This window comes from Pelophylax lessonae (assembly GCF_965119305.1).
Source record: "Pelophylax lessonae genome assembly, chromosome: 5".
Taxonomy (NCBI): Eukaryota; Metazoa; Chordata; class Amphibia; order Anura; family Ranidae; genus Pelophylax; species Pelophylax lessonae.
This window is the reverse complement of record NC_138772.1, coordinates 200,035,899-200,058,463: the sequence shown is the minus strand read 5'-3', so window position 1 is coordinate 200,058,463 and position 22,565 is coordinate 200,035,899. Positions and strand designations below refer to the sequence as shown.

At 40.6% G+C, this 22,565-nt stretch overlaps 1 protein-coding gene across 1 annotated transcript in view; it reads right to left on the bottom strand.

The window, feature by feature from the left end:
- Positions 1–22,565, bottom strand: part of AOAH (acyloxyacyl hydrolase) — a 209,397-nt gene that overhangs the window by 9,483 nt on the left and 177,349 nt on the right. The window contains exons 15-19 of the mRNA XM_082259508.1: positions 13,263–13,337; positions 6,597–6,769; positions 6,407–6,465; positions 2,860–2,919; positions 1,088–1,184 (exon numbers count right to left, since the gene is read on the bottom strand). Coding sequence (XP_082115634.1) covers positions 1,088–1,184; positions 2,860–2,919; positions 6,407–6,465; positions 6,597–6,769; positions 13,263–13,337 — 464 coding nt within the window. The remainder of the gene's footprint in view (positions 1–1,087; positions 1,185–2,859; positions 2,920–6,406; positions 6,466–6,596; positions 6,770–13,262; positions 13,338–22,565) is intronic.

Below are 22,565 nucleotides of genomic sequence, written 5' to 3'. Positions count from 1 at the left end.
TCGTCACTGGCTTTGATTGCTCCTGCTGCCTTGGCAAAGCCCAGGAGTTGAGGGGGGAGAGGAGCTGTAGACGTGTACGGCGCTGGATCGAATGAGGGCTCAGGTAAGGAAAAGGAGCGGTGACGGGGGATGCTGATGCTTAAACATTTTTACCTTAATGCAAGAAGATGAAAATGTTTAGGCTTTACAATCACTAAGTATATTTGAGCCACAGACCCAGAACAAGTATGCTGCAAATAAGTGTAGGAAAAGAGTGCGAATTTTCTCTATACCTATACTTGGTCAGTCATTTTAGACCGCACTAAAGCCAAGGCATCATTATCAAAGCCAGAGCACCAGCGTTTTTACAAGGAGATATCAGCAATGACAGCCAACAATATTCTTTTATGAAAACCTCAGGTTGATTACAATACATCTTATTGATGCATTGATTATGAAAAAAGAGTGTGTCTTTATATATGAATATTCAGGCTGTTCTACTTTACTTCCCAAAAAATCAATCAATTGCACCCTTTGGAATACAGAGGGAAAGAAACAAGAGAATCTGATTGGTTGCTGTGGGACAACAGATAGAGATGTTTTCCCTCAGACTCTTTTACAAATGAGATATTGGGTTGATTTAATAAAGGCAAATATAGTGTTCACTTTTAAAGGGAATTTTTCCTTACCTTATGAAATAAGTTGAAGCCCTGCTGACTTTTATCATCTAATAATGTGCAAGCAAATATACTTTTTTTTTTTTTTAGTTTGTTCCTACACATTTTTGTATATTCTTTGCAAAGTGATTTTAAACACATTTTCTAAGCTAACAAAAAATATTTTGCAAATTCCATTGCAAAGTGAACAGCCTTTTTGCCTTTAATCAATCACCCCTACTGTGTTGTTTGAACACCATTGGCTCCTGTTTGAAAAAGCAGTATTTTTGTTCTATTATTTAATGTTTGCAATAATTAAATTCTGAAGCTATGAACAAATTTCTATTTCCATTTAAATGTTCCCACCCTAGGTCCAGGCCTCATAGACCTGTCCAGTCGATGCAGGTTTGCAAATAAGTACTTAGTTATACTAAAGTAAATGGATGTTTTACCTTTCTGATATAAATTTTCATAGTAATTAAGCTTAAAATGTGTAAATGTCTCAGAAGTTGCTATGTCTTGAAGGACTTTGGAAAGCTGTTCAGCTCTCTACAGGAGAACAAATAGAAAACAAGCATTATTACAAATAAGGTATGCAACAGATGTACTGTACTCAACAAGACTACATAAATCAAGTTTATTAATTTTGCCTTTTATCTTTTAAAGGGTAACTCCACTTTCAAGGGAAAAAAATAAATAAAAAATAAATAAATATAGCATATACAATTGCAGCACATTGTAATTGAATGTTATGACCTTTCCTCTTCTATCTGCAGCTCTGTAATATACTGTGCAATGCAATATGGCTACCTGGAGGTGTTCTGTACACAGAATGTGTACAGAACGCCCCCCAAGAAATATAATTTCCTTCTTGTGTGATTGGCTCACTTATTTTCCAAGAAGTCTGCCCTAAGATACAAATCAGATTTTTGGCACCCCCTGCAATAAAAATGGCATTTTTGATAAGATACTCCCAATAGGAAATCATGTCTAAAGGGATGCAGATCTTGCAAATTTCCTCGTTAAAGCCTTGATTCTGTAGCAGCTTGTTGACAATTATGAAACCATTCCCATTAGACTCACTCGGCACAGGGGAACAGAGGAACAAACAGTGTTTTTTTTTTTCAGAATAAGAGAAGGTAGGAATCTTCAACAATTTTTGTTAAAATCCATGCATGTACATAGCTTACCCAAGAAAGAATGTTTTTTTCTCAACAAAAGTGGAGTTACACTTTGACCTCAGTATTATGCCCTGCTTTTTAATCTGGACAAATTACACTGAGGCTGGGTACACACTGAATTTAGAGCGGCTCGCAGCAGGGGGTTCGGTGCATCCCCGTGTACTGTTTCAGGTCCAAATTAGGTCCGAATTTTTGACTGAATTCAGACCTGAAACAAACCAGAAGATGCACAGGACTTTTCTGCAAGCTGCTCCACAGCCGACACGGAGCTGTGTGAACGTGCTCCATTGAGAGCCAGGCACAGTCTCCTGTCATTCGGATTGGATGTGGAGAAATCCGCATCCAATTCTCAATAGTGTGAATGAAGCCTAAAGAACAACAACTGGATTCTATTGCTTGTAATATCAAAATTGTTTTCCAACAACCTACTGTATACTACTGTCTAAGGCACCACACCAAATAATTAAGGTTTTCAGCACAACAGTTCTCAGAGCTTGCTTCATATGCACTCAGTGGGCATCCAGTTCTACAGTCACTTTTATAATACACCTTGCTAGATTTAGCAATAATGTTGGGGTGTTGTTACCTTTAGGCTGCTGGAGACCCAAAAAAAGTAAAATCAGAAGTAAAAATAAAATTATTTTACTCCGCTGTTACTTTGCAAACACCACATCCCATACAAATGTGGAATAAAAAACAGATGAAATCACAGATCACAGACTAAAGACGCTTTGTAGATTTTGTGTTGCCCTAACCTACTTTCTATGACAAAACTTTTCAATACTAAAAAAATATAAAGTTTTGATTGTTTAGAAAGGTGAAATCAAATGGCATTTTCTTAAGGGGTCTATTCGTAGACAAAATATTGGCAAAGTCAAAAAATTTGAAACCTAATTTTGCCACATTCGGCAAGTGCATTGAGTAAGGCCAGTAGGATTTCATGTATAGTTCTTGTTCCACACACAAACATACACAGATGTGATAACCCAATTCCTAGTGTATGTATGGTTTGCCTTTCTTGATTCATACTGTAAGATTATTACCTCTGTGGTTAGATTTCGGATTGTTCCATTTTTGTTCATCCAACCTACACAAGGGTTAATCTAAACATAAAACACAATTGTTTGGTTAAAAATTTCAATCATTATTTTAAACTGGTTTAAATTACATATTGATAGAATAATATGGACATGTATGTGAAATGTAATTTCACTCAACACAGCATGTGAATCATTATCTAAGTGGTTGATTTACTAAAACTGGAGATTGCAACATCTGGTGCAACTGTGCATGGTAGCCAATCAGCTTTTAACTTTAGCTTGTTCCAGCTGTTTAAGCTTTGGCAAAAAAAAAAAAAAATCTGGAAGCTGATTGGTTTCTTTGCAGAGCTGCACCAGGTTTTTGACTCTCCAGTTTTAGTAAATCAACCCCTGGATGTCTATGGGCTCTTTCACACGGGCGGACTCCACCGACAGATCCACATACTCAGCAGAAAGATCTGTCCACTGATTCCTGCTGAGCAGGCAGATGACAGGTCCACTCCGCTTATGTGGACACAGCCGGTCAGATGGGTGGGCGGTCAGATGTAAACGGCCTATTTGTCCATTTGCATCCGACTGTCATCCGATCCAATCAGCCAGACGGATGGCGAATGGATCCCCCCTCTGTCTGTTTTTAGCAGATGGGATTGGATGTCGGCAGGTGTAAATGTACACATCTCCGTTTACATCTGCTGCTCCATAGAGAGCAATGGATGGTCTGATCAGGCGGACCCAGTTGGTTCGTCAGTGTAAAAGGAGCCTTATTAAATAAAAATTTAGGACTAGGTTTACGTTATCACCTTATCTGACTTATACTGTTTAATTACATTTAAGAAGGAAATATATATGGACACATCTTTTAGTTACAAAAGTTCCAGAACTTCCAGAACAGTGTTGTTGACACAGAGGGGTTTATTTACTAAAGGCAAACAGACTGTGCACTTTGCAAAGTGCAGTTGTACTCTGAAAGTGTAGTTGCTCCAGAGCTTAGTAAATGAGGGAAAGCTCTGCTGACTTCCTTCATCCAATCATGTGCAAGCAATAATGCTGTTTTTTAATTTATTGTCCTTGCATGTGATTGGGTACTCTTTGCAAAGTGAATCTTTACCTCATTTACTAAGCTCTGGAGCAACTGCACTTTGCAAAGAGGGCAACTGCACTTTGCAAAGTGCACAGTATATTTGTCTTTAGTAAATCAACCCCATACATTAACCTATGTATTCTGCCAGAAGGAAAATTGGCATCTTCAATCAGTCATTTCAAATTAACTGAACAAAACCGAAAAATTTATATTTCTCTGTCGTTCATCGACTGACACAGAGCTCCATAAATCATACCTAGTGGGTTATATTGCCTCCTTCAGTAGTAGGACTAGACAGAACAAAAAACACCTGGCTACGCCCATTGGCTGTCCTCAGCTGGTATATAATCCCCCCTCTGCTCTAGGTAATCAGTTTTAATCTGTCTAGTCAGGAGTAAGGACCTAGGCTCCCGGCTGGGATCTCTGGTCCTAGCAATTTTCTCCCTCCTTACAACTTTTTTGTTTTTTTTCTCGGTAGATCTACAATCAACTGCTGGACTGGGTGACGGGGCTGGATAATCTAGATCCAGTGGTTCCCCCAAGCCAGCCAGCAAACACGTGCAGACCGCAGCTAAGCACTAGGCTAGCCGTGACATAGCCTCATGGATAAAGGCTGGCCCGCGAGTTAAACGTCTTCCAGGGTCGCATACGACCCGGCTTGGGTCTGAGTTGCAGCGGTCCCTTGACAGACAGCTCCACAACTTCGTTGGTGAGGAGTTCTGTCTGGAGCATTACCTGCACCATGGAAGGGTAAGCACAGTCCCCCCTTTCCCCTTTTGGTGGTTTTCTTTGGGGTAGATGCAGGTAACCTCCAGGGTTGGTCAGACCTGCCTGCAGGTTCCCTCCTTCCATGCTTAAATCCCTCACTGGGCTGTGCTTCCCCCACTCCCATTCCCCCCTGTCTGGACTTAGAGTCTGGTGGGGGTCCCAAGGCAGAGAATGCAGCAGAGACCCTTGGGCTTTCCCCCGCTATCCCCACTCTGTAAGGCTTCTGGGATAGTGTGTGTCCCGCCCTGGTAGTCTGTAAGGGATCCCAGTTTTGGAGACCCCTAAGTGCATGCCCTGCTGTTTGCAGTTTGGGTATAGTACAGGGGGCCCTGGTGCAGAGACTAGTGCAGAGTGCACAGCAGAGTCTCTCCTAAACATATGTCCTACCTTCAGGGGGGGGTCCCCTTGCAGAGGGTGCAGAAAAGATCCTGGCAGCATACTTCAGTGTTTGTAGCAGAATTGGCAGCATTATCCTGTCGCAGTCCCTTTTTAGTTGTCCATAGAAATAAACAGGTTCTTCGTCCGTGTCCATCATTGCTGCCCAAAGTTGTCTCTGACTTCCATTTGAATGAGGACATTGTCTTGCCTTCCTTGTGTCCCAATTGGGCTCATCCCAAGGAATTTGCTTTGCATAACTTGGATGTGGTTTGTGTGATTCGGGTGTATCTAGCAGCTACTGAGTCTTTTCAGGGGTCAGACTCACTTTTTTTGGTTACGGACGGACCAATAAACGGGCTGGCTGCTTCTTCAGCTACCGTCTCCAGATGGATCAGACAGATGGTGACTCAGGCCTGTTCCATTAAAGGTCAGGTGCCACTGACCTTTCCCTGTCATTCTACTCGGGCCCTGAGTGCTTCTTGGGCCTTCAATATCGCAAGTTTGTAAGGCGGCCACTTGGTCGAGCCTGCATACCTTTACAAAATTCTATAAGGTAGATACTTTGGCATCTGCGGATGCTTCTTTTGGCCGCAAAGTTTTGCAGGCTGCAATTTAAGAGGGGCTGTTCCCTCTTGAGGGGTGTTTTTTCTTTAAACCTTTATTTTTCAGACGGGGCTCCAGTGACCCGGTTAAGGCTCCTGTTTCCTAGTTAAGGGCTCTTATGTTTAGCCTTGGGTTATTTTTCCCACTCCTCATTTTCCTTTTGGCACTGCTTTTGGACGTCCCACTAGTTATGATTTATGCAATGCTGTGCCCGGCGATGAATAAAAGAGAAAATGGGATTTTTGTACTTACCGTAAAATCCAGTTCATCAACGGACACTGCACCCACCCCTCTATGGAGTTCTGATACTTCTAATACTGCTTGCTACTAAAATGATTACCTAGAGCAGGGAGGGGGGTTATATACCAGCTGAGGACGGCCCATGGGCATAGCCAGGGTTTTTTTTTTTTTTGTTGTTCTGCCTAGTCCTACTCCTGGAGGAGGTAATATAACCCACTAGTTATGATTTATGGAGTGCTGTGTCCGTCGATGAACTCAGAGAAATGGATTTTACGGTAACTACAAAAATCCCATTTTTACTACTGAAACAATGAAAGTGAATGAGGAAGATGAGTAATAGAAACATTAGAGGCTTATAGGAAATATGAAGAAATGCATTTAATCTGTTTCCAGATACTCCACCTTTGTATTTTCCTATTATTTGACTATGTGACTACCTGTCATTTGATACATTTAAATGTAATATTATTTTTTTTTTACCGAAAGACAGCTCAAGAAATCATAGAATTGTGCATATGTGACATCCTTGTTTAACTGTCCTGCATAAAGAAAAAAAGAAATTTAGATAATCATTTAATCATTTAAATTGGAGATGAATACAAATATTCAGTTTATAAATACATATACTGTATAATAAAGGTAAACAAGCACTATCACGAATGTTAATTACCGATGGGATGATATCTCTCATGTAAGGAATCCCAGAGGAATCGTCCGTCAGCTAGTGACAATAAAATTACATGGCTTCCATTTGGTAAATGGGTATCTAGGTATTGAAGATCCTCCATGACATCAGCTTTCATTTCCTCAGGTGTTGTCATATGTTTAAGTGTATCTGCATGACTAGAGCACAAGTAAAACAAATATTTTTTAGTTGTTGTGCAACTTTTGTATGAAAAAAAAGTCAAATAAATGCCATTTGACCTCCTCTCGTACAATCATCTACAGTATGTCAAACAGCGCTTGCAGTAATGAGCGTAGTGTCCGAGCTGCCTTCCATCACTAAAATTAAGTTAGTGCAGGCAGTACAAACAATAAGCACATTACTTCAGGAACTGCCAATCACTAAGGACTATATCTGTACCCACTTCTGTTCTCCTTTGCCAAATCACTGTCAAAGAGTAGCTTGGATTTTTCATTCGCCATTTCATAAGTTCTATTTTGTTAAGGTGGGTTCAATAATAACACTTTCCACCACAGCAAGCACATTTTTAAAAATGTCATTATTAACCACTTTAGCCCCGGAGGATTTGGCTGCTCAAAGACCAGGGCCTATTTTGCAATCCGGCACTGCATGACTGTAACGGACAATTGCGCGGTCATTCGACGCTGTACCCAAATTAAATTGACGTACTTTTTTTCCAACAAACAGAGCTTTCTTTTGGTGGTATTTGATCACCTGTGTGATTTTTACTTTTTGCGCTATAAACAAAAAAAGAGCGACAATTTTGAAAAAATAACAATAATTTAAAAAAAAATTTTATATGAAATTCTCCAAAGAAAAATGTAAAAATCAACATTTTTTAACATTTTAGGCCAATTTGTTTTCTGCTACATATTTTTGGTAAAAAAAAATCGCAATAAGCGGATTTTGATTGGTTTGCACAAAAGTTATTGCGTTTACTAACTACGGGAAAGATTTATGTAATTTTTATTGTTTTTTTTTTCATCTAGTAATGGCGGCGATCTGCGATTTTTTCTTTGCGGGACTGCGACATTGCGGCGGACAGATCGGACCCCTGACTGACATTTTTGACACTTTTGGGGGTACCAGTGACATTACTACAGTAATCAGTGCTATAAGTATGCACTGTTACTGTAAAAATGACACTGGCAGGGAAGGGGTTAACTTTATTAGTGATCAAGGGGTTAAGTGTGTCCCTAGGGGCATGATTCTAACTGTCAAGGGGCGTGGCTTGTGATGTAACCACAGAGACATACGATCCTACATAGCAGGATCATATAGTCTCTGCAGTTACACCAGGGAGAATGACAGGCGGCTTTGTTTACATTAGCCGCCTGCCTTTCTCCCTCTCCAGCGGGAGATCGCGAGTGACCAGCGGATATCGGAGCCACCAGTCACTTGTGCGGGGAAGTCAGGGAACGATCGGGGGCAGGAGCGCGCCTCCGGCGGTGCGCACTCACCCCCTAGAGGCTCGTGGGCAAGCGACGTACTGGTATATCGCTTTGCCCAGGAGGGGCTGACTGCCGCAGTATATGTACTTGCGGAGGTCGGCAAGAGGTTAACATATTTACTTTGCCTCGTCATCAGGGGGCTGGCTGCAAGGCCCTGGAAGAGACAGCCAACTCCTACTGATGAAAAGAAGGAAGATGGGGACGTAGAATGGTATATGCAGTGGAAGAGTGGTGGGGGAGAAAAAGACCAGGCAGGATTGGCTGGACTTGAGATTATACTTTTCCAAAATAAAGGTAATTGCTTCATTGGGAATAAATTATTTGGGAATGAGTAGACATCGGTGCAGTTAATCATTAACACCATTCCATAAAAAACAGGTGCAGAAAGTTATATGCTTTTTTTGACATATGGTTTTTTATGCGAATGCAACTTTCGCAAAGCTATGTCCAACATTTTGAGAAAGTGTCTTGTACACAAAACGAAAAACGATTGTCAGACATTTGACTTTCTGTACCTGTGTTTAATAGAGCAATTTTACTGTTGAAGATGTTTTGCAATAGTGAGTGCAGGATTTAAGCTTTCTTCTATGTGTTGATGAAGTGGATCATAGCAAATCACTGGGTGTCACTCTTTGGTTTAGGATTATCTTTCAAGATTGCTTATACTACAAAGTCCTGAAAACTTCCTGATGACACCTTCCAGTGATATGCATTGAGGTATTTGTAGCGGTGATACTTCCGGTTTCGTCACGTCCGACTCAGGTGGAATGCACGCTGGCACTAGTCATGAGCGGCGAGGATTACATACTGATCAGGCGATCTATAGTGGGGGCCGCTGTATGGCACAAGAAAGTGTGAATTTACTGGCTAAGGTTTTTATGGGATTTTTTTTTTTTTTATAAATAAACGTATTACACGATTATCTGGTATTGTTTTTTCATTTTGGGATATCCATGCTGGTGACACTGGATGTATGCTGAGCCCATACCAACATCAAGGAATTCCATATAAGCTGTGAGGGTCCTGGTGGCCCAAAGGCATCTGGTGAGTGGCTCCCCTTATTAGGTGGAGGAGAACATTTATAAAGAGGAGCACTTTTTAATAAGAAGAGCATGGAGCACTAATTATAGAAATTGCACAAAGGACTGTCACTGCTGTAATTTATTACAGGATATTTACTTATTGCTATCAACAGCACTGAACTGTTTTATTTTCATATATTTGGTGTTTATGTTGATTTTTTGTGGATACATATTGGTTTAACAGCTAGCACCTCAACACACGATTTTTATGCATTTTTTGGTACACACCAAAATTGATGGCAGCTGCTTGATAAAATTTTTAGAAAGTTTTATCGGAGGCGCCATTTCATTTTTTATTCAATGTGGGTACCAGTTGAATTGACTGATGTTTCCAGATCTGCTGAAGGTTGAGGAAGGCACCAGTTTTTAGAAGTTGTTGAGAAGTATGCAGCAACGTGATTGGACCACATGAACTTTTTGTCCAAATAATGCCACTGTTCATTGTAATATAAGTAAGTTAAACCCATCCATCCTACAACACCACCTGAGTTTTTTTTTTTTTCTTAATCTCATAAGGTTTTTATATATATATATATATATACTCTGGCATGCATCTGTCTATATTACAAAGAGGAATTTTTTGGAAATACATACGTTGCTTACCTCCTTTCTCTAGGGACCCAAACCTTCTAGATTTTCACTTGACACTCTGTATCTGCTGGGAGCAGAGGTCTAGCCCTGTCTAACCTTAAATGTTACTACCTGGAGGCCCAATTAACACATATTCATTGGTGGTTCTTTCCTACCCTGAGTATTGCATTGGTGGCTACTATCCTATAGGAGGGGCTGACATCCTTCAATTGTCCCATAAAATCTTTCATATGTGTAATCATAGAACAGGTGGAACCTCAGAGAACTCTCCTAATGCTCCCTTATGGTGCAACCCCCAACAGCTAAACTCTAAAAAATCCCAGATGGGACTCGCTGGGCCAGATATGGTATTAAATACGCCCACCACTTGTTTTCTGACTCTACATTTAGGACATTTAGGGCCCTACAACAGGAATTTTGGATCCCCAACATTTTTTTTTTCACAACTATGCCACACAGTGGCGGCACAGTTTGGGTTGATGGAGGTATCCCTACAACCTTCTAAATTGGAGGCTCTTCTATTTGAGGCGAATCATTCAAAATTTATTTCAAGATATTATTTATTTCTACTAACTTCTGCTTCTTTGAGGATGGAAAAGGTTTTTGGACAGTGGAAGGCTGATATCCCTTCCTTGACTGATAAAGGGCCTGGGTGGCTATAGTTGATTCTTTGACAACTTTCTAGGGTTATATCTGCTAGATATAAACTAATACAGTTCCAATACTTTTGCAGAATTTACTATACCCCTCTCATTTATATAAAATGGGTAGAAGGGACTCCCCAGGATTGCCCGGTTGTCAGACTGTCTCAGGAGACTACTTCCATATGCTCTGGGCTTGACCCAGAGTCAGGAATTTTTGGTCGGCCATTCCTAAATTTCTAGAGGAGAAATTGGCTCTCCCAAATATTTGCTCCCTTGAGAGATGTCTTCTGGGGGATTTTGCCAAAGAAGATTTGAGCAACTCACAGAAGACTCTCATACAGTTGGTGTTTTTCTATGCCAAAAAAGCCTTGGCCCTTAAGTGGAAAGACCCTTACCCCTAGTCTTCATTTCTGGGTTGACTTAATCAATGGAACATTACCGCTATAGAAGCTTACGTATTCTTCTAGGGATTGCCCCAAAAAGTTTGGAAAGATTTGGGCCGGCTGGCTCACTTTGGTTTCTGGTGACATAGAAGTCTGCTCAGTAACTTCTCTACTACTGTACTATAGAAAAAGATGATGAACATTAAGTTATTCATGTAGATGGATAGTGTGGATTGCATTCACATTTCATTGGTGTGGTAATAATTACCCAAGTGTTTTGTTTTCTTCATGTTTTTATACCTTTTGTGTATATTGTTTTTTCCTTTTTTTTTTTTTTTTCTTTTAACAATGGCAAATTTGCCATTACTTCTATTTATATATCTTTATTTATGGCACATTGATATTGTACAGACGATTGAATGATTGGATAATATAACTTTCCTGTAATGGAATATTCTCTCTGGTGTACAATGTTGTATAGCTACAGTATGTTAATTTGTTGTAGATTTTATTTTTTAAACTCAGTAAAATATTACCTTTAAAAAAAAGTAAAAAAAAAAAAGAGTTTTTTGATTCATCTGCATGTATACCAGACCACCCACACTGCAGTAGGATGTCTCCTAAACTGTTTGAGGACTGTTTTATCTATTGGGAGTAGTGTTGTGAACTTCACAAGGCAGTTATAGTTTCTGATTCTTAAACCTGTATCTACTGTACAACAATTATCTGTTCGGTTTTGCATTTGTTCCACTATCTATGGTTGTTTTCTCACTATTCTGTAATAATATCAAATAATATAATATGTGTACAAAACGTAGTAAGCAGAATAAAGCCATTTGGTGCTTGAGTGCCTGATAAGATCATGGCAGTACCCAACATAATTAGAAAAAGTCTTTCAAATATCAAACTATAAACAAATTGTACTAGAATATTGGATTTCCAAAATACATATGAAGATGCCATGGTTACATCTTATATTCTTATCTTAACATAATAATAGGCTTAATTTATAACAGGCAGCAATGAGAGAGACCGGTTAATGGTTAGAACTCTGAAACTGGTGAATGGTGAGAACTGTCACCATCATGAGTGTGACATCTAAGCTATTTTTGTGTATGCTTTTAAATCCCTATTCAGATATAGTTTTTCCCTTTATTGTCTATATCTATTATAACAAGGCTGGGGTGTTTCTCCAAACTGTAAATTACTTTTGGAACCAGATTTTAACACGGTCATCCAAGTGATGATAGTTTATGCACCTGAGAAGTTTATGTAGAATGTGATTCATGATACTGATGATCCCTAAACTTGGGTGGTACTGAGAGCTGCAGATGGTCTACAACAGACAGAAGCTATATGCTGTATATCACTATTGTGTCATTTTGCAATGTCTTTAGTGACATAATTATAATTATATAACCTGCAGGGATTTTCTCTGTTCCCAAGATGCTAATCTGATGAATAATTTTACCTAGTGTAATCATTTCTCTTCAGAAGGCTTTTTATGTCCATTGTTATTCTATTTAATGCACTGGCAGCAGGAGTGTGCATCAGAAACCACATCTAGAACTGCCTTAAAGTAGAACTATAGGCAAACTTTAATTTTTTTTTCATTTTGGATAGAGTAAGGGAGGGTTATAACCCCTGTCAGATTTTTTTTTGCCATTTGTGTCCCATTGGGTAGATTTACCTTAATTTCCTGCCCCATAGCCAAACAGGAAGTGAGAGGAAATCCCTGCAAATTAAGGGAATTCCTTGGGGACCCCAAGTCACCAGAACTAGTGTCCCCATTGGAAGATTCCCCCCTCCATTACTTTTCTGGGGACAACCCAAAAATTGTGATTTTTTGTTTTACTTTCACTTTCAATGATAATCATAAACAGGACAAATAGAGAGGATGAATCTCCTTAATGGGGACACAGACAGCAATAAAAACGGACGTGTTCTAATCCTTCTCAACTCTATCCGACACTAAAAAAAAAAAAAAGTTTTGCCTTTAGTTATACTTTAATGGTGCCATATTTTGCAATACCATTATAATAAGTACACTGAGGTCCTTAGTGTCTGCTGCGACCAACCCTCTCGGTAACATCCAGTTGTTTGAATGGTGGTCTTATATTTGAAGAATATGCCTCATTGTCTGCTGTTCTATCCATAGAGATGTGTCTATTATAGAAAATTGAAATACTTATGTAGTGCTTGGAAAAGAGACATATCAGTTGGCTAGCTTCCTGCTCTAAATGTTCCTTTTGATTATGTATTCATTGTACAATGCTTTGCGGATCACCTTATTCAATCATGCCAGCTACTTCCATGGTTTGTGTAGGTTATTTATAGGGCTTTGCCTTTATCCTTTGAGCTTGTGAACTGTTTCATTTCCTCTACTTGTAACTGTTAAAATTACAGCAAATGGAGCCTTGTGAATGACTGTATGATTGCTTATATCCCTTTACCTTGCAGTTTCATGAATAGGCAGTTATATTCTTTGTATGAAACTTACTTATTGCAGACGTCATTGCCAATCAATTCGTAAAAAACAACCACAGGTTTGTCAATTTCTTGATTCCGTGCCAAACTGAAATACAAAATGAAAAACAATGGTAAGGTGGTATTAAACCAAAAACCAAAAATGTATTATCTTGCAGCTTTCCAATCCTTGGATGTTGTGGCTGCATCCGTTTCTTTTTTTTAGGCTTTTTTCCTTTTGTTTTCTCCAGGTGATCTGGCCAGTAACACTCCTCTTGTATTATAGTGCCCCCAATCTGGATAAATGAGCACAGGAGGCACAGCAGATAGCAGTATTGTCAGTCTGTGGGGGAGTGTTAAATGTACTAGCAGATTTAAATACACTAGCAAGTTGAACCCAAACTCAAGGTCACACTTAATATCATTTACAGCAAACAGTTTAGTCCCTTTTAGGATAAAGGATAAAGGTTTTACATAAATAATAATAAATAAAAGCTGATCAATGTAATCACCACTGCCGGTGTTAAATGTTTTGTCTCTATCCTGTAAACTGATACATTCTGCTTGAGAGCTTGAGCTTTTGAAAAACAGAGTTACTGGCTGGATCACCAGATGAAAATAGAAGAAAACCTAAAAAAGAAAACAAATGCAGCCATCATATCTAAGAACCGGTGAGCTGTAATATAATAAATGTTTGCTTTTGGGTTTAATACTGCTAAGTACAATTAAATAAATGGGAGAATAATGTGACATCAAGGCTGTGTGAGGTGGGTAAAATCAGTACAGCTATCAAACCTTGTCCATCTCTCCCAGTTTAGATTTTTGGCCAAAAGTGGGGGGATTATCACACTTGGGTTTGATAACCCAAATAAAGTTTTATGAAGCAAGCTTTAGATGGATATAGGAATTCGAATTTCAAGCTGACAATCTAAATAATATTTATTAGAAGCCATTTATTGGCATATTATGGCAACATTATATAACAGCATATCTTTGAATACGTAATGCATGCACTATAATAATATACAGTATTACTTGCAGCTAAACTTTGGCTATGTGCATTACTTAATTTTCCTTCTGTCCTTTCCTTTCCCTTATCAGACAGATACAGTATCTAACAAAAGTGAGTACACCCCTCACATTTTGTAAAGTAGTGAGTGTACAGCTTGTATAACAGTGTAAATTTTCTGTCCCCTCAAAATAACTCAACATACAGCCATTAATGTCTAAAATGCTGGCTTCAAAATTGAGTACACCCCTAAGTGAAAAAATCCAATTCCAAATCCCAATTAGCCATTTTCCCTCCCCGGTGTCATGTGCCTCATTAGTGTTACAAGGTCTCAGGTGTGAATGGGGAGCAGGTGTGTTAAATTTCGTGCTATACTCTCACTCTCTCATACTGGTCACATGAGGTTCAACATGGCAGCTCAAGGGAAAGAAATCTCTGAGGATCTGAAAAAAAGAATTGTTGCTCCACATAAAGATGGCCTAGACTATAAGAAGATTGCCAAGACCCTGAAACTGAGCTGCAGCAAGGTGGCCAAGACCATACAGCAGTTTAACAGGACAGGTTCCACTCAGAAAAGGCCTCGCCATGGTCAACCAAAGAAATTGAGTGCACGTGCTCAGCGTCATATCCAGAGGTTGTCTTTGGGAAATAGACGTATGAGTGCTGCCAGCATTGCTACAGAGGTTGAAGGGGTTGGGGGTCAGCCTTTCAGTGCTCAAACCATACACGGCATCTAATTGGTCAGCATGGCTGTCCTACCAGAAGGAAGCCTCATCTAAAGATAATGCACAAGAAAGCCCGCAGAGCATTTGCTGAAGAAAAGCAGACTAAGGACATGGATTACTGGAACCATGTCCTGTGGTCTGATGAGACCAAGATAAACTTATTTGGTTCAGATGGTGTCAAGCGTGTGTGGCGGCAACCAGGTGAGGAGTACAAAGACAAGTGTGTCTTGCCTACATTCAAGCATTGTGGTGGAAGTGTCATGGTCTGGGGCATCATGAGTGCTGCTTGCACCGGGAGCTACAGTTCATTGAGGGAACCATGAATGCTAACATGTACTGTGACATACTGAAGCAGAGCATGATCCCCTCCCTTCGGAGACTGGGCCGCAGGGCAGTATTCCAACATGATAACGACCCCAAACACCACTTCCAAGATGACCACTTCCTTGTTAACGAAGTTGAGGGTAAAGATGATGTACTGGCCAAGCATGTCTCCAAACCTAAACCCTATTGAGCATCTGTGGGGCATCCTCAAACAGAAGGTGGAGGAGCACAAGGTCTCTAACATCCACCAGCTCCATGATGTCATCATGGAGTAGTGGAAGAGGACTCCAGTGGCAACCAGTGAAGCTCTGGTTAACCCCATGCTCATGAGGGTTAAGACAGGGCTGGAAGATAATGGTGACCACACAAAATATTGACACTTTGGGCCCAATTTGGACATTTTCACTTAGGGGTGTACTCACTTTTGTTGCCAGCAGTTTAGACATTAATGGCTGTGTGTTGAGTTATTTTGAGGAGACAGCAAATTTACACTATTATACAAGCTGTACACTTACTATTTACATTGTAGCAAAGTGTCATTTCTTTAGTGTTGTTACATGAAAAAATATAATAAAATATTTACAAAAATGTGAGGGGTGTACTCACTTTAGTGAGATACTGTAACTCTGATGTTAGACAAAGGAAGTTAAAAATCAAGTTGCTCTGCTTTGCTGTCTCTTTAGATAACTCATAGTGCTCTGGAAACCCCTCTGCGTTGTATTATATGTACTAGCAAAAGTGTGCTAATTCTAGAATTGAAAAGGTTGTGGATATAATGAACAGAAGTGTCTAGAGGGCAGTATATGCATTGCAAGAGAGTCAAAGGTATGGCAGCAATCAGTATGTGCAGGGGATGAACGCAGAAGGTCTAACAGTAAGCAGTATATGCAAGACAGGAGTATGAAGGGTATGCCGGGGGCAACATTTTCAGCAGGAGATTACAGTGTATGACAGCAGGAAATATGTGCAGGAGAAGAGCACAGAGAGTACTACAGAAGGAAACCTAAGTAGGAGAGAAGTACAGAGAGTATGATAGTGGGCATTAGGTGCAGGACAAGAGTGTATAAGGCATGACAGTGGGCAATATGCCAATATGTGCAAGAAAGGAGTGTAATTAGTATGATAGTGGGCATTTTCAGCAGAACAGCAGAGAAATGTGCCCTAAAATGCACGTGGAACCCATTTACAATAGGTAATTATAGAGCAGCAGAATGGGAACTGAGTTCTTCACAGGAAGGGCTTTGCAAAGCAGAAATAGGGATTGAAATCAGTGTCCAGGAAAATGGAAGAAGGGTATTCCAGAATAGTATAGATGGTAGCAATGCCTACTATGAATATTGTAGAGAGGATATTTATACTTAAACAGAAGGAGTGTGTCAGTGGAACTGGTGGCAATGGAGTTTGAAAAGGAGACACAGAAATGTATTTGGGTTATAAGCAGTGACTGTACCCGTGGAGTCAAGGAACCGGGGGAGTAGTGCTGGGCGTGCGAAAGATAGGCCAGGGCTTTGTTGCTCAACATTGTTTAAACAGGGTAGTATAGCTGGGATTTGCACTGGACCTGAGTCAGTGGAGATTAGGCAAATATTTGGTGTAGTGCACTGAATAAACATAAGGGATTGTTGCACATGCACTGGAGAAAGGGTGCTGAGAGGTTAACGCAAATGCACTGTGCATGGAGGGGATAGTTTGTATGCTGGCTGCTAAAGGATAACTACACATACCGGGAACCTGAAGACATAAGCAGAAAGCTAGGTGCTAAGTGGTTAAAGCACATACTTTGCTAACTGTATGCTAAGCAGGTAACCTACATGCGCTAAGTACTGGCTGCTGAGAGGGTAACATACATGCCAGGGGACTGAGCACTGGGGAGATAATGCACATGAGCTAAGACCTGGGCTTTGAGGGGTTATCATATATAAGCAGAGGAATGGGTGATAGGGGGTTAACGCACCTGAACTACAGATTGATTTTTTTCAAAAAGGCGGAAACTATCACACTTGGGTTTGATAACCCATAAAGAAAATTATATGGAGGAAACTTTAGATGGATATAAGAATAAGAATTACAAGCTGACAATCTAAATGGTATTTATATGACGACATTTATTGGCATTTTATGACAACGCTATGTAATGGCATATCTTTGAAAATGTAATGCATGCACTATAATATACTGTATTACTTGCAGCTAAACTTCACATGGAGGGCTTTGCAGATAGGAAACAGGAATTGAAATCCGTGTTCAGGAAAACTGAAGAAGCTTATTCCAGAACAGTATAGATCAAGGGTCTCCAAACTTTCTTTTTCTTTTTCATATCAAACTTTCTAAACTAAGGGTCAGTTTACTGTCCGTCAAACTTTAGAGGGGCCAGACTGTGGCCAGCGAAGTTGATAATGTCCTAGTGTCACTGTAAGTAAACAGTTTCCCCTCTTTGGTATTAGGGGGTCACTAGCATGAATAGTGCCCCATCATTGGTGTCAGTGGGAGGATTTGTGCTCCATCATTCGTGTCAGTGGGAGCTATAGTGCCCTGTCATTGGTATCAGTGGGAGGAATAGTGTCCTGTCATTGGTGTCAGTGGGAGGATTTGTGCTCCATCATTGGTGTCAGTGGGAGCTATAGTGCCCTGTCATTGGTATCAGTGGGAGGAATAGTGCCCCATCATTGGTGTCAGTGGGAGGATTTGTGCTCCATCATTGGTGTCAGTGGGAGGATTTGTGCTCCATCATTGGTGTCAGTGGAAGCTATAGTGCCCTGTCATTGGTATCAGTGGGAGGAATAGTGCCCTTGTTGTCAGGGTCAGCGGCAGGAACTATGCCCCACTGTTGCTGAGAGTGGCGGGAATAATGCCTCAAGGGCCAGATAAAAGCAAGCAAAGGGCCGCATCCGGCCCCTGGGCCACAGTTTAGAGGCCACTGGTATAGATGGGATTGTGTAAGCAGCAATGCATGCTATGAAAATTGTAGGGAGGTTACTTAAACTGAAACTTGCTGGGGACAGGTCACAACGTTGGTTGATGCTCATGCTCTTGAAGCAGATCACATACAATGCCTAAAAGCTGGGAGATTAGGTTAACATCTGTAGCAACTTCAGTCTGGTTACTGCACATATATTGCAGACTGGTCACTGCTAGGTTAATGCACATACTCTACATGTATAAAGCTGACTAGCGCACCCTGTGTACTAGAGGGATCATCTCACTGTTTGTATGGATACTGGAGAATGATGTGTGTGTACTGGGAATGGAATACAGGGGAGAGACCAATGTGGGGGTTCTCCCTGAGAAAGACCAATGTGTTTACTGGTGGTGGGATCTGATGGGTGTATTGTTAATCCTGACACTCTTTTTGTGCAGACTCTTCTCCAGCTAGCTAATTCCCTATAGATAGATGTCTGTATCCCCAAATCCTGTTTTTTTTTTTTTTTTTTTTTTTTTCGAAAATCAAGAAGCTATGGCAATATACAGTAGGCCTGCATGTTTACTGGTTCACACAATCAAAAAACACAGCAGCCACATATTGGAGCATGTGAAAATCATATGAAAAGGCAGTACAAAATGTTTAATTGCAGGAGATTAAAGCTCAGATTTAAAGTTAGGGATTGTTGTAATGTTTTCTGGCTTGCATTTGCAATTTGCAGATGAGTTTTAATTGCTGCCTTGGGTACCTATTAAAGGTAAACCTTTCAATAATTAAAAGTACCTGGCATAGCTTAGCTTGCTGAGTGCCCTGAAAGTCCCAAAGCTCAGAATGTTCTAATAATCAAATCTTGTTTTTTTTTCAGAGAAAGTCAAGTGATGATCTGCAAAATTTGGGAAGGTAATAGATGGGGCTTTTTTCGTTCTACAAAAATTAAGATTTAAATATTATAGCACCCCAGGTTTGGGACCCATAGGGTGCACAATATGCTATATGAGGTATGTGAAGGCCTCTGACTGTGTTTACATTCCACTCACGATGCCAATTTAATTACTCCTAGTTACTACATACTTTATAAAATGAAGGCTTTAGGTGTACGTGCTGGACCCAATTCCTTCTTAGGAAATATGATTCAATTAATGAGAAATTATTTTTTGCCTAGGTGTATCAGTTGTGGATATTTTTTAACTGATTCATGACAAATGTTCCCATACATGTGTAATAATATCTCTCACCCACAGGTGATTTGGTGAGCTTTGACGTTGTGTGTAAAGATGGCTGCCGCATATCCAATTGATCATGTGGTTTTGGGGGGAAGCGCAACCATGTCTTTCTGACATCACTCACAAAACAACCTGTGGTTGGTCAGCAGGAATATTTACATCCTGTTGGTGGTCTCTGGTCTACAGGACTTCAAATAGAGTCTCTAGCATGGGGGAAAGGGAGGTTCATTTTGAGAAGTTTGTTTTTTGGAACTGTGGCCAATGACCAAGCATGCAGCCAGGATTTCTTATTGTCCTGTTCCTCCAGCTATCCAGTGTAAGCTGTCGACATTCAACTACCAAAGTATTATGTGATATTTTGGGATATTGGGAATAGGAGTGTATGTTTAAGTCGTGGTATTTTGTGTAATGTTTATGGTAAATTTTATGTGTAAGGAACTTTATGTATTTTGATGTCCAGTGAGGTTTTGTTTTATGCTTTTTATCAAAACTGTTCTTGGTGTGTCTGTTAATTTTAAATATTCACTAGATATTTCAATGGCTGTCCAGTATACATTCATAATAATCTTTGTTGTTGCCACCTTTGTTACACGAGGCCTATTGCTTACTTCTGGCTCCAACACAGAGTTATGTCTACTAAATGCAGCAGATTATAACTCAGGTGCCTGGTATTAAACATCAAACCATGATAGCTTCTCGGCCTTTTGGCTAAGATCAAGTGTAGTATCGACTTTAGCCCTTAGGGGTGTCTCTGCTTCACAGCTAGGACGTTGAGAGCCACTTTTATCTATCCAAGCCATTTGGTCCTTGTGGGGTACTCTCTGCTCGGCCTTGTAGGATCGTCGATTAAATTCCGCTTCACCTACTTGCTGCTATTGGGCTAGAGGCTTAGCCCCCACAGGTAACGAGACTGCGATCATCCCTCCTCCCAAAAAAAAACTTTTAATCATGTCCATTGTGAATAGTGTATTTTTATTATTTCTGGTTTTATAGTGCCAGAATAATGTACAGTGTCTTAACCCCAGAAAGTCTTGTCATTTACACACTCCCCTCCCTGGAAGTCATCTCAATACATTTTATGTAGATTAAATTAAATCTGAACTCAAAGCAGGCAGCTAAACACACAGGTGGAACCATACAATGCATCCGGAAAGTATTCACAGCGCTTCACTTTTTGCACATTTTGTTATTTTACAGCCTTATTCCAAAATGGATTACATTCATTATTTTCCTCAAAATTCTACAAACAACACCCCATCATGTCAACGTGAAAGAAGTTTGTTTGAAATCGTTGCAAATTTAGTAAAAATAAAAAACAAAAAAAAAAGTCCCATGTTCATAAGTATTCACAGCCTTTGCCATGACACTCATAATTGAGCTAAGGTGCATCCTGTTGCCACTGATCATCCTTGGGATGTTTCTACAACTTGATTGGAGTCCACCTGTGGTAAATTCAGTTAATTGGACATGATTTGGAAAGACACTCACCTGCCTATATAAGGCCCCACAGTTAACAGTGCATGTCAGAGAACAAACCAAGCCATGAAGTCCAAGGAATTGTCTGTAGACCTCTGAAACAGGATTGTATCGAGGCACAGATCTGGGGAAGGGTACAGAAACATTTTTGCAGCATTGAAGGTCCCAACGAGCACGGTGGCCTCCATCATTCGTAAATGGAAGATGTTTGGAACCACTAGGATCCTTCCTAGAGTCGGCTGCCTGGCCAAACCGAGCATTCAGAGGAGAAGGGCCTTAGTCAGGGATGTGACCAAGAACCCAATGGTCAATCTGATAGAGCTCCAGCATTTCTCTATGGAGAGAGGAGAACCTTCCAGAAGAACAACCATCTCTGCAGCACGCCACCAATCAGGCCTGTATGGTAGATTGGCCAGACGAAAGCCACTCCTCAGTAAAAGGCACATGACAGCCCACCTGGGGTTTGCCAAAAGGTACCTGAAGGACTCTGACCATGAGAAACAAAATTCTGGTTTGATGAAACTAAGATTGAACTCTTTGGCATGAATGGCAAGCGTCATGTCTGGAGGAAACCAAGCACCACTCATCACCGGGCCAATACCATCCCTACAGTGAAGCATGGTGGTGGAAGCATCATGTTGTGGGAATGTTTTTCAGTGGCAGGAACTGGAAGACTAGTCAGGATTGAGGGAAAAATAAATGCAGCAATGTACAGAGACATGCTTGATGAAAACCTGCTCCAGAGCGCTCTGAACCTCAGACCGGGGCGAAGGTTTATCTTCCAACAGAACAACAACCCTAAACACACAGCCAAGATAACAAAGGAGTGGCTATAGGAGAACTCTGTGAATGCCCTTGAGTGGCCTAGCCATTGAACATCTCTGGAGAGATCTGAAAATGGTTGTGCACTGAGGTTCCCCATCCAACCTGATGGAGGTGGAATGGTTCTGAAAAGAAGAATAGAAAAAAACACCCAAAAATAGATGTGCCATGCTTGTAGCATCATACTTAAAAAGACTTGAGGCTGTAATTAGTGCCAAAGGTGTTTCAACAAAGTATTGAGCAATGGCTCTGAATACTTCTGTAAGACCCATTCACATTGGGGCGATCCGACTTGCCGGGGCGACCTCACAAGTCGCGGCGCGCAGCTCGCACAGGACCTCGGAGCGGCCGGCACGGACTTCATAACATTGAAGTCAATGCAGGTCGCTCCAGGTCGCCCCAAAGAAGCTCCGGGCCCTTTTTCTAAGTCGGAGCGACTTGTGTCGCTCCTATTAGAACGGGTCCAGAGCTTCTCTATGGCAGGCGATCTACGGCGACCTGTCAGGCGACCAGGTCGCCTGACAGGTTGCCCCAGTGTGAACGGGGACTAAATGGGATTTGTTTTCCATTGTTATTTTTATTAAATTTGCAAAAATGTAAACAAACCTCTTTTATGTTGTCATTATGGGGTATTGTTTGTAGAATTTTGAGGAAACTATTGAATTTAATCCATTTTGGAATAAGGCTGTAACATAACATAATGTGGAAAAAGTAAACTGCTGTGAATACTTTCCGAATGCACTGCATATGGCAACTGTTTACCTGCCAGAGGATATGTAATACAGCTTGCTCTGCTAATTTTGTGATCCAAGCACCTCTGCCAAACATAAAAGCCAGA